Source organism: Fusarium pseudograminearum, chromosome 1 (assembly GCF_000303195.2).
Source record: "Fusarium pseudograminearum CS3096 chromosome 1, whole genome shotgun sequence".
In the NCBI taxonomy this organism is placed as follows: domain Eukaryota; kingdom Fungi; phylum Ascomycota; class Sordariomycetes; order Hypocreales; family Nectriaceae; genus Fusarium; species Fusarium pseudograminearum.
In genome coordinates this window covers 5,859,601-5,881,768 of record NC_031951.1, presented here as the reverse complement: position 1 = coordinate 5,881,768, position 22,168 = coordinate 5,859,601, and the positions used below count along the sequence as shown (strand labels likewise).

General features: G+C 46.8%; 11 protein-coding genes across 11 annotated transcripts; 3 read left to right on the top strand and 8 right to left on the bottom strand.

Annotated features, from left to right (window-relative positions):
* Window positions 1–61: 61 nt before the first annotated feature.
* On the bottom strand, window positions 62–997 carry FPSE_11319 (uncharacterized protein; the record flags this gene model as incomplete). Its single annotated transcript, XM_009264436.1, has 1 exon — window positions 62–997. One exon carries the CDS (start codon window positions 995–997, stop codon window positions 62–64), a length of 936 nt encoding a protein of 311 aa, XP_009262711.1.
* An 875-nt stretch (window positions 998–1,872) lies between these two features.
* FPSE_11320 (uncharacterized protein) lies at window positions 1,873–3,837 on the bottom strand (the record flags this gene model as incomplete). Its single annotated transcript, XM_009264437.1, has 1 exon — window positions 1,873–3,837. The coding sequence occupies one exon, from the start codon at window positions 3,835–3,837 to the stop codon at window positions 1,873–1,875; it is 1,965 nt and encodes a 654-aa protein (XP_009262712.1).
* Window positions 3,838–4,597: 760 nt separating this feature from the next.
* On the top strand, window positions 4,598–5,509 carry FPSE_11321 (uncharacterized protein; the record flags this gene model as incomplete). Its single annotated transcript, XM_009264438.1, has 1 exon — window positions 4,598–5,509. One exon carries the CDS (start codon window positions 4,598–4,600, stop codon window positions 5,507–5,509), a length of 912 nt encoding a protein of 303 aa, XP_009262713.1.
* Window positions 5,510–5,641: 132 nt separating this feature from the next.
* On the bottom strand, window positions 5,642–6,828 carry FPSE_11322 (uncharacterized protein; the record flags this gene model as incomplete). Its single annotated transcript, XM_009264439.1, has 4 exons — window positions 5,642–6,050; window positions 6,097–6,476; window positions 6,526–6,630; window positions 6,679–6,828. 4 exons carry the CDS (start codon window positions 6,826–6,828, stop codon window positions 5,642–5,644), a joined length of 1,044 nt encoding a protein of 347 aa, XP_009262714.1.
* A 1,029-nt stretch (window positions 6,829–7,857) lies between these two features.
* Window positions 7,858–8,818, top strand: FPSE_11323 (uncharacterized protein; the record flags this gene model as incomplete). The annotated part of the gene is made up of 3 exons (XM_009264440.1): window positions 7,858–7,924; window positions 7,982–8,407; window positions 8,460–8,818. 3 exons carry the CDS (start codon window positions 7,858–7,860, stop codon window positions 8,816–8,818), a joined length of 852 nt encoding a protein of 283 aa, XP_009262715.1.
* Window positions 8,819–11,078: 2,260 nt separating this feature from the next.
* FPSE_11324 (uncharacterized protein) lies at window positions 11,079–11,470 on the top strand (the record flags this gene model as incomplete). The annotated part of the gene is made up of 3 exons (XM_009264441.1): window positions 11,079–11,241; window positions 11,288–11,373; window positions 11,423–11,470. 3 exons carry the CDS (start codon window positions 11,079–11,081, stop codon window positions 11,468–11,470), a joined length of 297 nt encoding a protein of 98 aa, XP_009262716.1.
* A 503-nt stretch (window positions 11,471–11,973) lies between these two features.
* Window positions 11,974–12,690, bottom strand: FPSE_11325 (uncharacterized protein; the record flags this gene model as incomplete). The annotated part of the gene is made up of 1 exon (XM_009264442.1): window positions 11,974–12,690. One exon carries the CDS (start codon window positions 12,688–12,690, stop codon window positions 11,974–11,976), a length of 717 nt encoding a protein of 238 aa, XP_009262717.1.
* A 264-nt stretch (window positions 12,691–12,954) lies between these two features.
* Window positions 12,955–14,211, bottom strand: FPSE_11326 (uncharacterized protein; the record flags this gene model as incomplete). Its single annotated transcript, XM_009264443.1, has 2 exons — window positions 12,955–13,331; window positions 13,386–14,211. 2 exons carry the CDS (start codon window positions 14,209–14,211, stop codon window positions 12,955–12,957), a joined length of 1,203 nt encoding a protein of 400 aa, XP_009262718.1.
* A 1,386-nt stretch (window positions 14,212–15,597) lies between these two features.
* Window positions 15,598–16,536, bottom strand: FPSE_11327 (uncharacterized protein; the record flags this gene model as incomplete). The annotated part of the gene is made up of 1 exon (XM_009264444.1): window positions 15,598–16,536. One exon carries the CDS (start codon window positions 16,534–16,536, stop codon window positions 15,598–15,600), a length of 939 nt encoding a protein of 312 aa, XP_009262719.1.
* Window positions 16,537–17,113: 577 nt separating this feature from the next.
* FPSE_11328 (uncharacterized protein) lies at window positions 17,114–19,915 on the bottom strand (the record flags this gene model as incomplete). The annotated part of the gene is made up of 1 exon (XM_009264445.1): window positions 17,114–19,915. The coding sequence occupies one exon, from the start codon at window positions 19,913–19,915 to the stop codon at window positions 17,114–17,116; it is 2,802 nt and encodes a 933-aa protein (XP_009262720.1).
* A 532-nt stretch (window positions 19,916–20,447) lies between these two features.
* Window positions 20,448–22,057, bottom strand: FPSE_11329 (uncharacterized protein; the record flags this gene model as incomplete). The annotated part of the gene is made up of 2 exons (XM_009264446.1): window positions 20,448–20,864; window positions 20,912–22,057. 2 exons carry the CDS (start codon window positions 22,055–22,057, stop codon window positions 20,448–20,450), a joined length of 1,563 nt encoding a protein of 520 aa, XP_009262721.1.
* Between the last annotated feature and the right edge of the window lie 111 nt (window positions 22,058–22,168).

The following is a 22,168-nucleotide window of genomic DNA, read 5'->3' as shown; positions in this document are numbered from 1 at the left end:
TCTTTTGTATTATTTACATGCATGCCCTTGACGACTACCACTATCTACATTTGGCTCCTCGCTAGATGGGCGTCGTTATTTCACTGCCACTATCCCACCTGACAAAGTTCATAGCAACTTGTTCGCGGCACCATGTAGTATAAGGCGCCCAATAATCACCCAGAGCATAGTCGACGGCCGATACTATCTCTAATGCCCATCCTTCCATGAACCAAACAGTATCATACGCGGATAGCATTGCGCCAAAGAAGGACAAGATCAAGAGAGCTGGCGGCTGCCGCTGATACAACCTGTCAATAAACTCTTCTGATACCTCTTGTAGGAAGATCAATGGTGTGATCCAATGCGGATTTGGTCTGCTGAGCCTTGCTTCGTCTGTACCAACATCTCCCAGAGAGCTCTTGTAAGGACGACAGCTACTGAGAAGCTTAACAGTTGAGTTATACAGCTCGATATCAGCAGAATTGCATCCCTGGTATGATGCCCGTAGATTCAGTAGGCCATCATCTCCACTAACATGGCCCGTATCCCAATCCTCAAACATCTTGAGGTTTGCAAACTCACCAAGGCAGCCATCTCGTAATTTGTCATTGAAAGGCTTGAGTAGGGCTCTCACGCTTCGAATATCGCGGATCCAGTCGAGTTCAAGAACACGAGAAGGACGAGAAGTCGGCTCCGATTGACGAGAGAGCGTGCCGTAGGTAGCCAAGACATATATGGTGTCGATGATGGAAAAGGAAAACATTGCATCGATAGCCTTATCGCTATGTTGACAGGTCGTAGTCTGTTCAGCTAGAAACTTTTGTACTGCACTGGCGTGATAGTTTGTGGCAGCTGCTAAATCACCTTCGATATCTTCAGGGTCAGAGAGAGCACGCTGGAGACTCGCCAAACTGAGTATTCCGTACAAAACAAAACAATACTGGAACCCCAGATGTGGTAATATTATAGCCCATGCTTGATTTGGAGCAAGTTGAGTGCACATGAGTTGACTCATGGTTGTAGTCCAGTGATGTAGAATGTCGAGCTCGTGCAAAGTGAACACGTCTGATGTCGCCGTAAGGTAGTCAAGGGAAGTTGGAACCGAGACGCTTCGATTGCCTTCAGAAAATATACTGGAACAATCTTCACGATTTCTCTCAAGCTTGGCGGCCTTTGTTGTGTGCAACCCTTCCAAAGAGGAGCACCGATCATGTTGGTACAAACATGAAAGGTCACGAATAACACAAGATCGACATTGAGGTTTCTCTTCTCCACACTGGGATATGTTAGCTGAGTTACATAATTAGTCGAGGTATGGGTGTAGATACCTTGATGTGACGCCTTTTGCACTCCATACATCCACCCCGAGACTTCCTATGAGTCTGTCGTCCTCGTCGTTGAGAAGTCTCCTTTCGCATTGTAGATACCCAAAACTCTTGTGCAAGTAGAAATGTGAATATGGTTGAGATTTAGATATTAATAAGTGGTAGAGGACCGGTTGGTAGGTTGGTTCTGGGACATAGAAACTTGGGCAGATATGGTTGATATATGAAATGGAACCACAGCGGCATGGCATGTCACTAAAAAGGGCAAGCTTTGGTAGCATCGTTGCTTTACGAGGTTCGCTCTCCATGAACGAGGCTCTCGTTCAGGGTGGGTCATGCCTGACTCAATGAAAAGGGTAATAAGCTCCCTTGTCTTGGCCCCTGACTAGGTACAAACCAAGACAGATCGACCACGCTAGAAGCGGCACTGTGATTTCCATTCTTCCTTTGGCAACGGTAGTGTCACTAAAATCGAAGCTTTGTATTAAGTGATTGTGCCAAAAATTGCAAGTTTCATTACAGGGCCACAGCACCTAAAGCAAGAGTATAATAAACTATATATCTATCACCTTATTATGAGTTTTTCTCTGTATACATCGCCATTATCTACAAGATCCCAAATCTCACCATTCATAACACCAAGAACAAACCCATCACCCACCAAGTTGAGTATTCTTTCTGGCGATTCAGTTTCCACAACATCTTTTGTCGCCTCTCTGAGCACAAAAGGTGTGCTTGCCCCTTCAACAACAAAAACCTCATCACCCACCTGGACATTGTCATGCAAAAGGCCAATTCGTCCCGTGTCGAGAATGCACAGTCTTTTCCCATCGCAACGCTTGAGGATCTGCATGACTTGTCTCTCAAAGCTCCCTGGACCTTGGAAAATCTCTATTAGCGGCATCCTTTCGCCATTGCTGGCATTTGGATCTCCAAAATAACCCCATGGACTGTCGGCGTCATTAATAATCTCGCCGTTATATCTTCTTATATAAGTTATAGCGTCTTTGGCAACCTTGGGATAAACCACGGTATCAAACGTCAGAGTCCTGGCAAACAGAGATAAAGATCTTGGGCCGCTGTCCCATTCATGAGTCTCCTCCGTAGGTAAATCTTCGGGCATTTCGGGATTCTTGAGATACGATTCGTCTGGTACGAGACTTGCCCACTGTCCAGTTGGGAAGTAATTATTTGCAAGATCACATACATCACCTAGCTTCTCAATCCTGCCGAGGCTGACCGCTTGGATATGAAGCTGTTTAGATGACTCGCCGCTAGCCGTTGGATAATTGGAAATCGTCCACGTGTCGATGAGATGGGGATACAACATTCGCCAACCCCAGATGTGTTGAGACGGCCCCTTTGGAAACCCTGCAAATGGTTTGTATCTGCCTCTGGTGACCTTCTGAGTAGCACTCCAGTAGGGAGAAAGAACTGTCCAGTCTGGGACCCATGTTGGCAATCCAGGCATGGCCGATTCTTTGACAACGTATGAAAGAACATCAAGGCCGATCGAACCCATTAGCAATATGGCAAGTTCAGTATACACCCGTGATACAGAGTCGTTGTAGTTGACTTGGATACTTAGGCGGCGTTGTCGGATGCTTAATTGCCGCAGTTCTTCCTCATTATATTGCCATCTTTCCTTCTGTTCTTCGTTCTCTTCCTGCATCTTTTCATGGTCTCGATCTAGAAGAGGAATGATGGCATACAGTTTGTCTCTTGGGTCGGTTGCGCCGCAGGATCTTGTGTCTACCAAGATTTTCAAAAGGCGCTCACCATAGGTAACGTAAGAAACGAATGGGCTTGGCGACACGGCGTAGTTGATCGAGAATGGGAGTCTCTCAATCCATCCTGCATTTACATTCCAATGGTAGAACGTCTTGAAGCTTTCCCAATCCAGTTGGTAGTCGCCGCAGATAACAGTAGCTGTTTGTGCAAACGTGATCTCTTGAAGCACCCAAACTCGAAAAAACCATGGTCTCTTGAACAAATTGTCTACTGCAACTCGGTTCTCCTGAAGAACAGCCGAAGCCCCCACGGCAGCAAGACTGTTGTCGTTGGACGGTTCATCAAGTTCGCAGAGGCATCTCATGGCTGCATCGCTTTCGGGCGAGCCTTGTCCAAGATACACCATGACCTTTGAGGCATTCTGGTAGATAAGACCCATGAGACCGATTTGGTGATTTTTCTCGGCGGGGGAATCTTGATCAATGCAAATGGAGTCAATCCAAAGGAGCCGAGATACATGGGGATCACGTAAACTACTCAGTGCAGCGTGGCAGTTGCGCGAGATGCGTACATGAGTCTGGGACTCATCGGCATCCTGGACACTAATTGAAATAGGGTCCTTCATGTCGCCCCAAACATAGGAAACGGCATCATAAGGCTGGATGTTGCTGAGGTTGGTGTTCAGAAGACAAAGGGCAAGCGGCGTATGAGAAGGTCCTGGTTGGAGAGAAATCAAACGAAAGGAATCATCTTTACTCAGAACATTCTTTGAGTAGAGGTTTTGTAGCTGAGGATTCATTTTCGCTGGATACTTTTACTGCGATTTCAGTCAAAGACATATGTTGATGTCTTGGTTTGTTTCTGCCAGCATTGTTGTGGCTTGGTCCCTTGCCTGACATCTGAGCGGTTGTTCATGGCAGAATATCGCTATATCAGTGGAACTAACTACAAGAGGTAAACTACCTAACGGCTTTATAATGTATTTCCTTGGATCTCTTCTTTCGACCATCTTGACTATTACCTCTTGTCTCGACACCTGAGTAATTGCAGACCGAAATATTGATTACACTAGAAGCAGCATTGCGAATTCTACTTTTTCGCAGTGCAACTTAAATCGTGCGTTCATTTTGTGTAGAAAACTTAGACAGCTGGTAACAAGGCTTAATACGCCCTCCTTTTGACAACACACAAACTTAGTCGATCAAGAAGCCTAAAAATAAATAAACACTTATCAAGGTTTTCGTCATGGCCAATGGCTGACCTTCAAAATAAGAGCATATACATAACCAACATGGCAACGCGTGAGCCATGCAATGAGAATTACTGATAGAGGATGCTTCTGCTGTGCCACATGCGCAGTATTTATGAAGTTTACCCAATAATGTTCAAATCTAAAACTTGAACAAAGGGTCTTATGTACTTTTGACTTCAACTGGCAGTGTATATAACAAATCATCTTTCTCATTCAACCAGATCACCTTTACCACCTCTGTCTTTCCACAACATCTCACCAACTCGTCCTTCAGCAAGCACTTTCTTTAAATTTTATGTATTTCACCATGGATATGACAATTCAAGACGACATCTTTGACAAACTTCCAGCCGAGTTAAATATCCAGGTATTCTCTTACCTATCCCCTGGAGACCTCTCGTCCGCCGTCCATGCCTCTCCGTCTCTAGCAAGAGTCTATCTATGGAACCGCGATCCAATTCTGAGTCCTCGTTTACCAAACTTCTTCCTTCGCTTTGGTCAGATCGACGCGGTTCCTATGATTGAGTTTCTTTCAGAGCTTCGATCGATCCGGGACCGACACACGACAATAGCCGATATCGAGAAGCACATTGAGCCTGTTCTCGACGCCATGCTCAGACTCGACATATACAGGAGGCCAGAAAGATGGAGACTGGGTTTGTCGACACTCGTCAAAGCAGACATCCTGATACCCGAAATGCAGGAGTCATTTATGGATCACTGCAGAACAGCGGGAGACACACCGCTGGAATCGGAGAACCAGTGGTTGTCCTTTGACCAGATGCCTTCAAAGTTGATCTGGTTGTTTGCAAAAATCTACTTGGCGTTTGAATGTCACTGCAGCATATTCAACCACTCCGACGGTGTCATGCTGCAATCAAGAAGCAACAACGCTGATGCCCTTTTCTTGCGCGACATTCGTGATGTGACAGAGCTTCATGGAACTGTCTTTGAACAGTTCTGTCAACATTGTTGCCTTTACCGGAGGCATGAATATCTCTACGAGGAGGCACTCGATTGCTTGGATGCTGAGCAGAGTCCCTTGATAGATGGCTCAATCTCCATCTCCATGCACGATACGGTATTAAGAAATATGGCTATCCAAGGATATCGTTACCACGTTTACATGGAGGATCTTGTCGAGAAGCATGCAGACATAGAAAGATACATATGGGAGGTAGCCAGAATGGCGAAGCGGGTTGCCCCTCATCTATTCTAAGGGTACATACATAATTAATAATCCTTTCGAGCGTTCTTCAAAATGAAGCCCATTAAAACTGATAGAACCTGGTAAAAGACGGAAATGATGGAAAATTTATTGTTATTTGGAATACAAAACGTTACATTTTTGCTAAGCCCGCTCAGTCGTCATGACCACTTTTGTGGATTTCAAGATAAACTTCTGACTATCATTGTCATCCAGACTCTGCTTGTCCCGACTGTGCGAGATCCTGGTCGTTAGGTTTGCATGGTAGTCATTCAACTCGGTATCTGTCTGATTTTGTGTCTTCTTGTTCGACATGTGTCCTAGGTTCATGTGACTAGATGCTTGGTTTGATGCACCACCACTGGCGTATGTGCTTCGACCAAAGATTGGTAAGCTGAGAAGAGGTCGAAGGGCAGGCATGGATCCGGCGATGATACCGATGCCTTCTTCGAGGATGGACCATAGACCAATGGCGCCTGTGCTGTAGACAAACTCGGTTGGGTCGTTGTAGAGTGTGAGGTAACCTAATCGGACAACAGTTGCACAGCTTGCACTAGGAGATGTTAGTATGGTATCAACGTCGAGAGGCGTAGACTTACAAAGCGCCTAGACTCAGCATAACAATAACAGGAAACTTGACTCTCTGCTTCATCTGGATATTCCACAGGAGAATGGCTGGTAGAATAGCCAGCGTCCAGTCTGTAAGGATTGACACGGCAGAAAAGTAAAACCCAATACTGCTGTTAACCTTTGTATTGCATTTGCCATTTGCCTCTCCCCATAGCGTCTCGATCGGATGGCAAATGTTGGCGGTAGCGATGATGAAGACGAGGGCAGTAAAGACGGTGATTCCGATGATACCCCAGAGGGTCCAAACAAAACGACGCCGAGAGTCGCAGATTCGAAGCATTGTAACGCAGATGCTGGATTTAATCGGGACGGAGCAGGCGGAGTAGAAGAACTGGGCGATGAAGAAGAGCTGACGACGTTAGTATTGAGAGTGTAGAACTCGTGACGAACACTAGTACCTTTGTCCCCATCTTGATGTCGTTGGGTTCGAGGTCCTTTCTCTTTTGGCCAGAGCCGTAGAAGCAGCATCTAATAACGAGTGACGTGGTGACGGTGTAAAGAATCTTGCATGCCAGTTAGTCAAGTCTTGGTTAAGAGACCAGAGCACTCACCAAGCCAGCAAACATCAGTCCATCATCCAGTCCAAGATTCTTCCTCCATTTCCTCACTCCAAATCGTAGTGTCGCAAAGATCCACGAGAGCGAAAGCATAGCAATCGTGGCCCACAGAAGAGCCACGCCATCACCTGCCACGCGAGCCATGCTGATGAACGACACTCTATCGAAAACAAAATCTTAAAAAGAGGGAAACTAGACAAACAAACAGAGTTCCCGTGGAGAAGACAAAAGGTTAACAATGAATGGTTCGTGCAAACGACTACATTTTGCTTTTATTTTTCTTTCGTATAGAAGAGTATGGGTCTGCATCAAGGCGGACAAACGAAATGATGTTGACGTCTGCCGCTTAAGCGATGGATTTCACTGTGAAACCTTTTAAGCGGATCTCTTTGGTCAGGAAACATGGTGATGCCTGTCGAACTGGATAACTAGCCCCTAGACTAGACTGTCGTTAGTAGTGGAATAAATGGACTAAACCACGGAAACCGTTGGACCTTTTGACTAGTGTCGAGTCCGTTCATTTCCGGGCCGAGAGCTCCCGTTTCCACAGATGTTAGGAGGCTCATCTTGGGTTCTGCTGATCCCCCGGATGAGATCTATGTTCCTTCTGAGATGTATTGTAATATATCACATTGAAACGGCAGTTCAAACAAATGACCTGCATACATAGATAGTAGACAGACCCAGTCATCATTTCCGCTTATAATATCATTTTCGGATCCGTGAATCCTTCGCGTCTATCGTATATTTTTTCTCTGCCAACGGTCCAACAGAAATGGGTCCTCGAGACCCCGTTCAGGGGTTTCTGCAGGGTTCCCAGACTCAAGACACCGCCTTATCCGAGCCCACTTGTTCTCATCAGCTATGGAGATCCAAAGTCTAGAATCTCGCCGACTGGCAGTTGGTTGTCAAAGATAGCACACAAGCACGGTTTAATGTGTAGCCGAACAAATAGACGCGAATGAATAACATGGTCAGACGACGTTGCGTTTGCGGACATGGACACAAATCGCCCCGTTCCCACCCAGAACGCTAGTCTAGTGTTTTTGCTTGACTTGATCAATACAACGCAACCTATTTCAGAGGTTCCCCCCTTGGTACTTTTTGCCAAGTTCCCTCTTTGCTTTTTCCTACTTTGTACCCGTAAATTACTTCGAAGTTACATCGATCATAATGGCTGAATTCGTGATCCAAGACGACAAGCTTTCTGTCCTCAAGGGCAAGGTTGTCATTGTTACAGGTACGAAAAACAACACAATCTCCACTCACTGTAACCGAAAATACTTACTTTCGACAGGTGGTTCTTCGGGAATCGGATTGTCTACTGTCGAATTTCTTCTATCCCTGGGTGCTTCAGTCGTCAACGGAGACGTTCAGCCTCCCCAGAAGCAGCACGAGGGTTCCTTTACTTTTGTCAAGACTGACGTTTCCGTCTGGGCTGACCTCGTTGCTCTCTTTAAGAAGGCAAAGGAAGTCTACGGTCGTATTGACCATGTCTTTGCTAATGCTGGCCTCGGACCTCGTGCGGATTACTTGTCTACCCAGGTTGATGATAACGGCGACCTGATCGAGCCAACACATGCCCTCATGGACGTCAGCTTGAAGGGTGTCGTCAACACATGCACTCTTGCGATTTACTACCTGAGACAACAAGCTGAGGGTGGAAGCATTGTTATCAGTGGTTCTACCACCGGTCTGCAGCGTGTACGAGCCGTCGATTACTGTAAGTTGGACTGAGTCCCTCACATGTTATCAACCGATACTAATGATTTCAGCAACTGCCAAGCACGGAGTCATTGGCTGGGGTCGAGGTCTTGTCCCTCTTCTCGATGCTGCCAAACTTCCCATCCGCGTCAACACTCTGGCGCCCAGCTGGACAGAAAGCAGTGTCTTGCCCGAGCTCAAGATGCTTCTTAACGCCATCAATGTTGAGTTGCAGCCTGCTTCTGTTGTTTCACGATGTGCCGCTTTCTTGATGGCTGATGAGTCCAAGAATGGCCAGCTTGTGCACATTGAGCGTGGCAAGTATGCTGAGATTGACGAGGCTATCTTGTTGCCTGCTTTCGGAAAGATTAAGAGCGACGATTACCCATATGAGGATGATGTTTTGAGGCGTCTGAGCGAGCTTGCATAATTATCTTATTTCATCGTGTGACAAAATGCTCGCATATAAATATAAATACCATTTTACGCGTTCCATTTGAGTACAATTGTTACAAAGGAGATCCTTGCACTTCTTGCCGTCATAGGCTTCGCCTAAAATATGTCAGATCATATCATGAGACAGCTTCTTGTTCATATTCCTTTAACCCCAAGTCGTACTCCCTGCCTTTTCAATTTACTAGAGATTACTAACTATAAGATCGGCACATATCAAAAACGCATGAGACAGCCGGACCATGATATTATGCAAGAGCATATTTAATCTGCATTGATTTCATAAACATAATATTGGGTTATATGCACATTTGTACCACAGGGTAGCAATAATTTGACTGTAGTCATCGAATAACAGCTTTACCACCATTAATATTCTAACGATAGATACAAATATGAGTATCATCAACGTTTCGGGGTAATACCGTCATAATCATCTCTTTTTTGATCTACTGTTAAAGGAATGACTGGTTGGAACAAGATACATACGCATGTGTGTGCCTTGTTCCAAAATACTATAGAGAGAGTTGACGGGGAAGCCTCAGTAGTACATCTCTGAAGTTATTGAAAGAATACATTAACTTGACGCAATTAAATGATACTATTCTCACTATTATGCGAAAATAAAAACTGGAGCTTAATTCGGTTTTCAATCCCTGGTCTCCGTTTGTAGTTTTATAAAAACCAACTTGAGATCTATATAAACGATGCTTCATTTTCGCGGACAACAACCAAGTCTTTGAATCTAACAATAGTCTCTTATTGGTTCACAGGTCAGAAAGGCTTAACATGCTACTGATGACGACGAATTTTGTAGAAAAAGCAATTAATAAGTGCTAGAATATAGGCCCCCCCGTCACTGGTATGTCAATACCTTGGTTCATAAGAACAACATGAGGTGGCTGGATGGAAATCGACCCATAGGATTTTACGAACCCAGTATTCTCTACCATATTGAAGTCACGAGTGCTCCAGATACAATCATATGTTCTAGATTCAATAAATGAATGATATTGCCATATTGCCTGAGTTGACATGTTTTCTACCACGCAGTTTGACACACTGTCAGCTTGGCACTTTTCATCGGCCACACCGCTTTATTGTCGCCTAATTGAAAGACAATTCGTGTTAGAGGATATTCAAGGAAGTGGTTCTACGTGGCCTATAATGAATTGGGAATTTATGCGCATTGATCGATTCGGTGTTGGACGTTCGATGCCCAGGTAAATAACGGTGAACGATTACGATCCCAGCTTCGAAACACCAAACTCTGGGTATCGCGATCGCAACATTTCTCGAGAATCAAGAATCCCCAGACGTATATAGGTAATATGTTAAGCATATTCTCCATGGAAGCTTCGCAAGAGTACCCATAAGGAGATTTTCTTGATTCTGGGGCATTGGATCCATGATCGGCGATAAGCGACCACGCGAAAATCATGATATAGAGTCAAGTTTCCTTGTACGGAAGGATTAGTCCGCACTCTAAGACAGCCACTTACATCTTTTCTCAATAAATAACTTAGTATCTGGGGTTGGAACAAGTAATCTGCAGGTACAGGACGATGTACGGATAGGCTCAGACGTGCCGAGAGACAAGAAACAGGAACAAATCAGACATCCAGGACGATATTATGACGATCAAGCAGTACCTTTTCAGCGAATCAGCCAACTCTCTGTGACATGCCAGCAAACAATGACATCGGCCCAGCAGCAGCAGTCCCAAATTAGTTCTTAACAAAGTCCACTATAATGGGACGAAACGTCGACAGCTCATATAACTTGCTGTGGCGATTTCGGCAGTCTGGCATCCCTTTCAGCGATACCTCCGACGACCCAACCAATTAAAAGGTTCAATTAGCTTGGATCGTCCAAACGCGTTAATGCGTTGCTATCCCCTGTCCGGCTGGCGTACCTCGCCGCTGCGACGCTACAACAGGTTTCGAGGCTCCATTTAAGCTGCGATATAGACCGGGATGGTAGGTCTCAAAACGTCAACGGCTTTAACATGATTTCTATCATTGTTGAGTGGCAATAGGTCATAGTCATTGAGAGATGACGACAAGAGCTTGCTTATGCTCATCTTATTAAAAATGGACTTGTATGGACGGCGAGTTGTATAAATACAGAGGCGTCGTGACTGGAAATCACTTATGAAATCCTCATTCACATCCTCAAAGCACATTCAATACAGTAATCTACATCTTTACTCTCTTAACCCACTCAATCTATTCACCATGCAGTTCTCACTTGCCGCCGTTGCCCTCCTTGGAGCCGTTGTCTCTGCCCTTCCCGCCAACGAGAAGCGACAGGCCTACATCCCTTGCAGTGGCCTCTACGGCACTTCTCAGTGCTGTGCTACTGATGTCTTGGGTGTTGCTGACCTCGACTGTGGAAACCGTAAGTACTCGAGTCTGTCGATTAGAGATCAAGCTAACATGAACAGCCCCTTCGTCTCCCACCGACGCCGACAACTTCAGCGCTGTCTGCTCCGAGATCGGCCAGCGAGCTCGCTGCTGTGTCCTCCCCATCGTGAGTTTGCCTTTGACATTTATGATTAATATAACTAACATCTCTTCAGCTTGACCAAGGAATCCTCTGCAACACCCCTACTGGTGTCCAGGACTAAAGTGTCACGAGTTTGAGACCTTACATAACGCGAGTACGATATTGAAATTGATTGATGGGTTATATAAACCGGGCTCTGGCTTTGTTATAATATTAGTTCTAACAAGTTATATATTTGAATCAACCTCTTAATTAGTTTTCGCTGCGGCATCTTGTGTTTTGCGATGTTTATCTATGTGTGTGTTTCCCATCTACAGATTCCACAATATGCATGTACGATGTAAGCATGTTCATCTTAAACTCGATGGCATGTGGATCGTAGGATTATAACCTTCATTAAACCCCACGACGGAACTGTTCAGCCGGATGCACCTACAAAGGCTTAGTAGTTTGGCTTGATAGGCACTGGATCAAATACGAGTATGGTTTGGGGTTCCTAACCTATTTGACTGATCTGTCCACTTAATTCCGTCCGGAAATATACACAAGCCCGATGAAACAAAGCAACCCCCGCATCCAGTTGTGCGCTATGATACCTGCTAAGATTGTTTCAATGCTTACAACCTAGAGCTTGGAGCTCTTTCTCTGATGCTCCCTGTTCTCTACTTGAACAATTTCCAAATCAGCATCCTTGTCATCCCCAGGCCAACTCTTCACAAGGCCACCATCCTGGCCAAACACAGGGTCACACTTGGGCTTTCGAACCCTCCACGACTTGCCATAGTCGCCACCACGCTTGACAAAATCCCAGTTACCGCCATTGTAAGCTCCCATCATGGTATATCCAGACAATTCAACCTCTCTCAGGGCCTGTCGTGGGTCATCAGCTTCGATGCCGTGTCCAACACCGGGTGACAGGAGCTTGAACTCTGCTTCGGGTTTGGTGTCGTGTGTTTTGTGTGCCACGCCTGCTGGAATGACAAAGACATCTCCCGCTTCAGCTTGAAGCTCAATGCCGCCATTCTCCCACGCTGCGCCGTAGGTGTTTTCTTGAAGGTCGTCTGATGTATCTCCTACTCCGAAGCGAATAGTTGCAGTTCCTGAAAGGACTGCCATGCACTCATGCGCCTCTGAATGAAAGTGGGATAATTGAGTCTGGGGATATCGAAAGATCCATTCCACGTCCCATCCGTTCTTGGTGAACGTTTCCCAAACTTGAGCGGGGTCGCAATGCGTGGTACCTGGTCGTTTAGGTAACGCATTCTTATAGTGCAGAAGTGGTCTTGGTGAGTTTGGAACGAGATCTGTGGGGAGGAGATAGTATTCCTTGATGTTGGACATGGTTAGTATGTAAATATGTACAATGATTTATGATGGATAGATAAGTGACTTATGATGACAATGAGTGTTCCCCGCAGCATCCGGGGTTGATATAAATACGCGAAGTCGGGATTGCATCCGAGTCGGAATTTGAAGCCGGGCGTGACGCTATCGTGGACGGAATCTGACGGCCCAATTCCGCGATCATAATTGTCACATATTTTCATCATTATCCGTCAACAATTAAACATTCAATTAATCGAATTACTATCAGACACTAATTATCTACTCCTTGCCACCCTTCAGGCTGAAAGTGTATTTAGCCTGGAGAACATAAGGATCACCACCGGGCTCAAAGAATTGCTTCTGGTCACGCATCCACTCGGGGTGGTTGATACCATCAATGTAGTCCTGAACCTCAAGAACGACACATCCGTACTTGGGGATAGTTCGAGGGAAGTCCTTGTTATCCTTAAGACCCTGAGTGCGCTTCAGAGGGAAGTCGCCCTTTTGTTGCGTGCAGCTGTAGAACTGGAAGGCATCTTGGTCCGAGTAAATGTCGACTTGGATGCCAGACCAGGCGGAAGACAGACTAGCAACGGGACCTTCGGTGCGCCAGTTGTAGTTACCGAGCTGGCCACGGTTGACTGTGTAGCAGGTGTCTAGAATATGATGTTAGTCGGGTTGTAATGGATGCGAAAAAGAGTGCGACTTACCATATCCGGTACAGTTGAAACCGCAGTTGTTCTTCAGATCCTCGTTGTTCTCTTGGTCTCCAATCATCTTTCTCTTGCTCCAGAAATCATTGACGGATCCCTTCTTGTTGGCAATGATATCACCAGTGGGAATAAGGATGTTGTCAACGTCCATGCGCTGGCCACCGTAGGGCATGTGCAGAGAGTGGTTGGAAACAGTGTTTGTCTCGTTGTTGGAGAAGCCATCGAGGTTCCAGTATGTGTGGGAGGTCAACATGATGGGAGTCTTCTTGGTGGTGGCCAATGCGACAATCTTGATGTCCCAGTCCATTCCCTCGAGGGTGTATGTCACGTAGGACACAACCTCGCCAGGGAAACCCTCCTTGCCATCGGGGTCGACAATGGAGAAGGTGATGCTCGAGTCGGTGTAGGACACAACAGTGAAGTTGCGGTAATCCCAACCGTCAGGGCCACCGTGAAGGGTATCGGCGCCATCGGGAGACTCTTTGGTAGGGTTATCGTTGGGTTTGACGTGATAATCCTTGCCGTCAATCTCAAAGGTGCTGTTTCGGATACGGTTGGCGTATCGTCCGGGGACACCACCGAGATGAGGATGACCCTTGTCCATGCTGTAGTGGGTGGCGTTGTCGAAACCAGCAACGATGTCTCGGGAGACACCGTACTGGTCATCGATCAAAAGGTTGGTGATGGAGGCGCCGTAGGGGATAAAGGCAGCCTTGATACCGTCTCCGGAGAGCCAGTATTTACCATCCTTATCAGGACCCTTGCCCTTGGTCGCAAAGACCGAAGGGAGGAGAGCGGCAATGACGGCAGTCTTGAAGAACATGATTGCGGTGGTCGAGTGGAGACTGATCAGCAGAAGACAGCAGCAGACAGCAGCTCGTGGGAGCTTTATAGAGATTGGCGATGCGAACAATGCGGAGTCAACATGTCAATGCCCGCAACAAGGAACCCCTCTTGAAAGGATGCAGAATGCCGTTGAAGCTCGCATGACAAAGGTTCAAGGTTAATGACTGGTGCGGTTGTCGATGAGCAACGGAAAGCTTGTCGTTGCGACTCCAGAAGTTCCTGGGGTAGCTTTGGAGCTAGACCTTTCCCCAGGTTTTCCATTGCGCGCCAAGTCGCGATTGGTGCGCGTGGTTCGGGTATATTAGCGAATGCTTAGCGTCAGCATCCATTGTACGAGTTCGATTGTGATCATCGTGCGGGGGAAATCAGGCTGTTTGTAGAGCAGACTAGAGGGTGAATCCTTTGACCGAGTTATTGGCTGGGATGGTAAGCGATATGGTCTAGTTGAGAGCTGTGACATCCCACCAATCGGTGCTGAATGGTCTAGAACTCAAAGGTAATTAATCCGTGTATTGAATAGAGTGATTGACTATGTTCTATGAGTTGGATTCATGACAATTGGTTCTTTAGTCGGTGTAATTCAGCCCTGTAAACCGAAGAGGAAGCCAAAGAGGCTGGGCGAAACTTGTTTACCGTGGATGTGGATTTGTTGGTGCGGAGAAGGTCTTTACGTCACATCATACCCTGTCCCCCAGCACGACGTTGCATTGAGTGATACCACGTGCAATCATGGGTTGATGATCATGGCTGAATACAGACAGAGGTTGGGACGGTGATGAGATGACAAGAAACAAAGGCAGTCTAAACTCAGGAACAGAGGATCTAGCAGACATCAAAAACGTGAGACGCACATATAGTGAGTATTAAAGATCGTCAACGCTTGATGGCGTGAAATATGATTGGGTTCCGTTTGGTTGGAACCAACTTGCAGATACCACTATAGGCTGCTTTGAAACATTGACCGGCAGAGTGACGGTTGTACTCGATCGATAGGTTGCGGAACAGCTGGGATTAATGAGGCATGCGGTATTAGTGTGATTTATTTTAGCCTGATTGATCTGTAATTGTGAGTCTTTCGTCCTCTTTCTTGATAGAATGTCATGATGCTGAACCTGGAGATGTGTCCATGAACAGTGTCCTCAAGAGTACTCTGCGGATTCAGACGCTAAACTCTATTGTTCCACCACTCAAAGGCGAGCGCTAAGGCGGTCCATCAATGAGAAACATTACAAGAGACGCTAAAGCACACGAATTAGCCGAGTATCGTTTGATGATGTACACTTATTTTGAAGTTCAAATACAAAGTCTATGTCATAAAATTGGTATCACTATCTACTCATCTAACATGTACTCATATACTAAATCACCACAAATAAATAGCCGCTGCACACATAGCAACTCCCAAAAACCCCATCGAAGGCATCCTCACAATTCCCTCTGACGTTCCCTCTTCAAAACCCTTCTCTTCACCGCCCAAATACTCAGCACCAAGCTTTGTCAAACCTCCATCGCTATCAAACAGCGCAACATTCTTTCCAGTCCATTCGTTGGCGTCATTCTTTCTAAACGCTCCAAACCACGCATACGCTTCAACATCTTTTCTCTTGTCCAAATTCGGTAGAGTCTCGTTCATCATAGCAAATGTTGCTTCTTCGTCCTCTTTCGGGAGAGCCATTTCCGTGATCCAGAACGGCGCATCAGGCGCAGTCTCATTGTAAAAGTCGCGAAGGCTGTTGAGCCAGTTGTCCAAGCCCACGGCGTCGCCGTACCAATGCACAGCGATGAAATCCGTGGGACAACCCTTGTCGTCGATATCGTAGCATGATTCGTTAAAATCGCGCAGCCACTCCAAGCCTCGTGGTGAGCCAGTAACACTGGGATGGCTTATCGACCATTCGCGCTTTGTGTCTCTTAATGGAACGATGTTTTTCATATAAGCCTTTGCTGCATCTTTGGGTGAAATGCCACTTCCTCCGGTGTCAGTTTCGCCGTCTGGTTCGTTAAAGGTGAGGAGGTGAGTTGACGAGTCGGGAAGATTATTTAGACGATTTTGAAGTTCTGAGTCTGATGCGTCATCGAGACCGTGGATTAACGGAAGAAATGGTAGAGAGTTTCCGATTTGTTGTGAAGGCCAGAGGGACCAGGTATAATACCACGCGATTTCCGAGTTGTTTGAAGTGAGAAGCTTGTTATCGGCCTCGTGATCATCTCCATGGAAAGCGAGGCCTCGTTTTGATGAGAGATCAACTCCCTCGACAGCTCCGCAGAGATATAAAAAGTGATAAAACAGTGACTGGCGCATTGTATCAGACAAAATAGTATAGTATGATGATGTTTCAGTCAGAGAGACAAAGGCTGTGTTAAATAGAAAGATATCACCAATTAAATCAGGATTAAATGTATCAGCCTTGTAGATTATGTTTCAAAAAGTCAGGGATTGCCTTGGAAAGTTGGTCTTGTCTTGTACGTGTCGTTCATTTCTTGGAGTGGCCATATCCTGACGCACTGCTAATGATGTCATAGCCTTGCCAAGGTATCCCTGCCCTGTCACGATACCAACAAGTACTTGGCAGCGTCAAAGATATTTTTACTTCTTCTTCACCTTGGCTCACCGCTTGATGTTTAGTCTTTCAGCTGAGGCTATTTGACAAGGATGATAGATAACGCAAAGTTTACTTGTCTAATTGGTTATTCATCAGTTGTGACATTATCTTGATCTGATACTAAATTAAAAATTCAACCAGATCACTCTTCACTTGATCAATAACTTTGCAAGACTTGACACTTAAACGAATATAAATTGGAGTCCACTATATCTAAAATCCCCCAGTATCTCCAATACCCAAACCTGAATCATTTCATTTGCCATCTTTCTTGGGTTAGGCGTGATCTTCCCAATATGTAAACTCCCATATCCGCCGACGCTCACGCTGCAGAACATCGGCAGTGATTTCAAATAACTCCTTACAGGGTTCATCCCTCTTCGAAAGTGACGAAATAAACATAGATCCTCTCTTGCTCGTACCAGGTTTCAGTGGTGGACGGCCATGCTGCCTAGCCCAGGCTTCATCATAGTAAGTTAGGTACACCAGGTTCCCTGCCGCTTCGAGCGCCTGTTCAATTTGAGCAAACACGCCAAGTATGGTGTGGGTGATGATTGGGTAGTTGATGCCAGAGAGAGGCCTCATTGGTGCTTCTAACGAGAAACCACACACGTCCTGCAGGAAATCCGCTTCAGCATTCAAGACAACGTCACGATCGCTTCTGATCTCTGGCGCTGGCTGAGGGGGAGCTGGTGAGGTCGTTTGAGTTGTTGTCTGGGCTGTTGATGGACCTCCTGCAGTTTCTGTTGCACCGGTACCCCTAGCCTCAGGAAGAGCAGGCGTTGTATCCTCATCGTCGTCTTCATCGTCGTCCTCATCATCGGACTTTGTACCTAGAGACTTGAGAATGTCCAAATCGCTAGACAAAGAAGTATCCAGTACACCAAGAGCTTCATGGTTCCAGTCGGCCTTTCGATAGGCTGATAATGCAGATTCTCGGTTGAAGTTTGTGCACCAACTGATGTCGTAGGTCTCGTGTACATTTTTAGGCTTGTCCCTCCTCCGACCTAGTGCTTGTAAATGTGTTGGCTTCATGCTTGTCATGGTTGCTGTTATCTTGCCAGCGTCGGTTTGACCGTCGACATCCTTCGGAAACGCGCACTTTTTGAAGAGAATTTCAAGAGCTTCCCATAGCGGGACAGGCTCCTTAATGTAATCTCCTTGTTTGAGAAATCGGTACAGTTGGAGAAGAAGCACCGGCTCCTGCATCTCTTGCCACAGCCACATCATCTGCTTGAATGATATCGATAAGGCTTCCTCGAGACTAGCGCCGCAGAGAAAAGGGGAGTATTCGTGCAGCCCATTTGTTTCTTGAAATCGAGATGGTTCTATAGCTTCCCAATCGATCCATATGTCTTCTAGCCTCGTCATAACATTGATTCGCTCTTCGGCTTGACCTTTGGCGTAGATGTGCTGGCCGAGATAATTTCTAAAGTCTTGTTCAACATCGAGGATGTCCGGAATAACATTACCCCTCACAAGGTCGTGGAAATCCTCGCAATGTTCTTGCAAATAGATACACATCCATTCGATTCCCTTATGATAGCTGCCCAGGGAGTAGATCTTATGGCGATCAAAGAATTTATCGATATCCCGCCTTGCCTTGAAGTCTGCGGGCTCCTCCAGGACATGCTCCGAGTCCACTGGGATCAGCCATCCCTTGGAAATGGTGAAAGTGTCCACGATGCACTGGAGTTGAAAGACGTGATGTGGCTGGATCAGGGTTTCGATCTTGATTCTGGCGTCCTGCATTGCCAGGCGTGTAATATCAGCCGCGAATTCATTGAGGCCGAATAGAGTTCGTTTGCCGCCGGCCCAGTCAACGTCTTCCAAATTCTTTGGGTGATCAGAGTCTCTGTTGGCATTCAGCTGCGCCGCTGAATAACAATTGACGAGGTCGTAGAGCCATTGTATAATATAATGATGTCGCCAGGTCAGTCGCTCATCGTGAGTCATTGTGTCCAATCTTGCTTTGGGATCCCAGCTAGCAATCCTTCTTGTCATATTCCTTGTTGGCTTGCCAGTCCTGTTGAGTCGAAAATCGTCAAGAAACGCCTTGAGGGCTTTGTAGACATGGTAAAGGAATTGCTCCTCGATGTCGTCAATCGTTCTGGGTACTATTTCACCATTTGGATTCGCAATATCGAACTGAAACGTTCCTTGTGCGTTGCTGACATCACCGCGAGCAAGTGCCCTCACGATAGTCAGATAAGAGTCATTCCCAGCAAAGTCGGCCAACATGGCGGCATGAGTTCTCCGGACCATTGAGAAAGCCACTTTCGATGTAGCAGCTGCCACGGCGGTGTTGTGATTGACTCCGCTGTTGATGGCTTCCTTCCACATGTAGGCGGTGCACCATCGAAGCTCGATCCATTGCTGAGCGGCCGAATGTACAGCAAGCATAAAGTTGTTTGCCCTTTCGTCTTGGCCATCGATGTTGAGCAACCTCTCCAAAGGAATCTGTTCGTGGACGACTGGTCCCTTGGCAGGCTGCTTTCCTTTGGCCTTCTTGGACTTTCCTTTCTTCTTGCCCTTTCCAGGTCTTCGTCGCTGAGCTGTTCTGGAACTTGTCACTTCTTCCTCCTCATCACTAGATGCTTCTTTGTTTTGGATGTTCAGTGCCGCGAAGCTCCTGGATATGTCATCTTGGAGGTCTTGGAGAGTAGGCAAACTCCCGTCCTGTGTAGCGTCGCGTGTCCAGCCGGCACCGCCGAGGATGTCAAAACATTGTTCCAAGGTGTTGGTGAAGTGTTGATGTGTGCGATCGCTCTCCGCTAGAGCTGGATCGACTTTGGCCCCTGCATTCGCTCTGTAAGCGTCTCTGGCAATCTTTCTCTTTCGGATGGCTGAGTCAAGAGCGCTGAATATATAATAAGGGATATTGTGATTCTGGCTGGCTAGGTATCTGGCTCGAGGGACGAAACCATTGACGGTAGGGGGGGCATCAACGTCGATTTGTGGTGCTGAGCCGGGGTTGGTGGGATTGGACAAGAAGCGTAACTTTGTTTCATTCGCTAACCAGCCGACGAAGAACTGAGTATCTGTCTTGTACTTCTCATAGAGGGAATAAGATGCCATTTTGGCAACCTCTTTCGAATCCAAGAAATCTTGACAACAAAAAAAGTTCCAAAACTTGATGAACAGTGGGAACGGTCATTGATACGGGACAAAATTTAACGACAGCCGACAGCCAACTTAAAATATTTCGTAGTGATCCATAGCGGGACTGGGGACAAACAACGTTAGCGTCGTCTACTGTCCAAACTAGAAAGTGTCCAGCGTACAGGGTGGTGGATGTTCGACGATAACAAAGAATCGTATTGTCCTCGGTCAATCTCTAAACCGAGTCCAAAATGAACCCATTACAAGGTGTAATTAAACGAGAATAGCGAAACTAAGCGACAAAGACACGAGACATTTGTTGAGTCGAGGCTGAATATGTGGATGTCCAGGTTAGGGACGTGCAATACGGAACAAAGAACTTGCAAGGTTTGTCTAGACGCCACCTTGTTTTTATTGACACGACAATAGACGATGCTCAATAGCCACGTACACAGTGACCAGCCTGAGCTAACGCCTTGTAGGCTGCTATTGTCTCTTTGTCCTCCGCTCAAGAGCTGGTTGGCATACTCGTCAACTTCTCACCGGTACTGGCATCATCCGCCTTCCAAAGCGACGTCACAGTCTTCCACTGGGTGTAGAATCTCAATCCATCCTTGCCGTAAAAGTTGGCCAAGCCAGTACCAGCTACACTTCTCTTGTTGCCAGTGAAGGAGAACATGGGCAGAGGAACGGGAATCGGCACGTTGATGCCAACTTGTCCAGCGTCGATCTCTTGCTGGAACAAAGAGGCCTTGGCGCCGTTGTTGGTAAAGATGACCGCACCGTTACCCCAAGCGTTGGAGTTGATGATGTCGATTCCTGATTGGAGAGTGTCGGCTTCCATACACAGAAGCACGGGACCAAAGATCTCTTCGCGGTAGCATTCCATCTCTGGTGTGACACCTGCGATGACTGTTGGGCCGACCTATGATAGTTAGCGTCTTTGTCTTGGTGTCTGATTGTTTCACTTACCCAGTTACCGTCGGGGAAACCCTCGGGCTTCCAGCCTCTGCCATCGAGGAGGATCTTGGCACCCTCCTTCTCAGCGCTGGTGATAAGCGCCTCACATCGGTCACGAGCTTGCGGTGTAATGAGCGGTCCAAAGTCAGACTTGGAGTCAAATCCACTTCCGGCAACATGGTTCTTTGCCTTTTTCACCAGATCATCCATCCATTGCTTCGCATCGCCCAGGGTGATCAAAACACTCAAAGCCATGCATCGTTGTCCAGCAGCGCCAAATGCAGCGCCGGCAATTGAGTCGAGTGCGTGCTCTTTGTTTGCGTCCAAGCTCAGAAGCGCATGGTTCTTTGCGCCGAGGTTAGCTTGGACACGCTTTCCGTTGGCTGAGCCGCGTTGGTAGATGTATTCTCCGGCTTTGTTGGATCCAACGAAAGAAATGGCCTGAATTTCTGGTTCGTCGAGGAGGAAGTTGACCGTGTCCTTTGAGCCGTGCACGACGTTGACAACACCAGGGGGAAAGCCAGCCTCTCTGCACAGTTCGGCAATCATCATGGCTGCGCCTGGATCACGCTCGGAAGGCTTGACAATCATGCAGTTTCCAGTGACTGTCGCCAAGGGGAGAGACCATAGGGGGATCATAGCAGGGAAGTTAAATGGGCAGATGGCGGCAGTGATGCCAAGAGGCTGTCGGTAAGACCGTGTTTCCATGTCCTTTGCAACCTCGAGAACCTCTCCAGTGAGCTGGGTGGTAATTCCACACGCTGTCTCACAAACTTGCAGTCCACGCAGAACATCACCCTTTGCATCGGCAAAAGTCTTTCCCTGCTCTGTGACGATGCTTGTGGCAAGGTTATCCATATGCTCACGGATCAGATGCGTCAGCTTGAACATGATCTGCTGACGCTTAATGATGCTTGTCCTCTTCCATCCTGGGAATGCAGCTTTAGCTGAGCGAACAGCTTCCTCGAGCTCATCTTTTGTGCTTTCTGGGACACGGGTGATAATGTTGTTTGTTGCTGGATCATGAACATCGATCCATTTTGTTGTCTTTGAGGAGACGAGCTTGTTGTCGATGAAGTTTTGGGTATCTGTTGGAGAAGATAGCTTCTCGTGATTGCCCGGATAGATGACAGACTGGTAGATTGAAGTTGAAGGCATTTTGACGATAATTGAATGGTGTTTGATAGAGAAGGAATAAAATTGAAATGGTTGATATAGGAGAGGCGGAAGGTTCCTGCTACGTGTAAGATAGTCGGCCGGCTCCGGAGA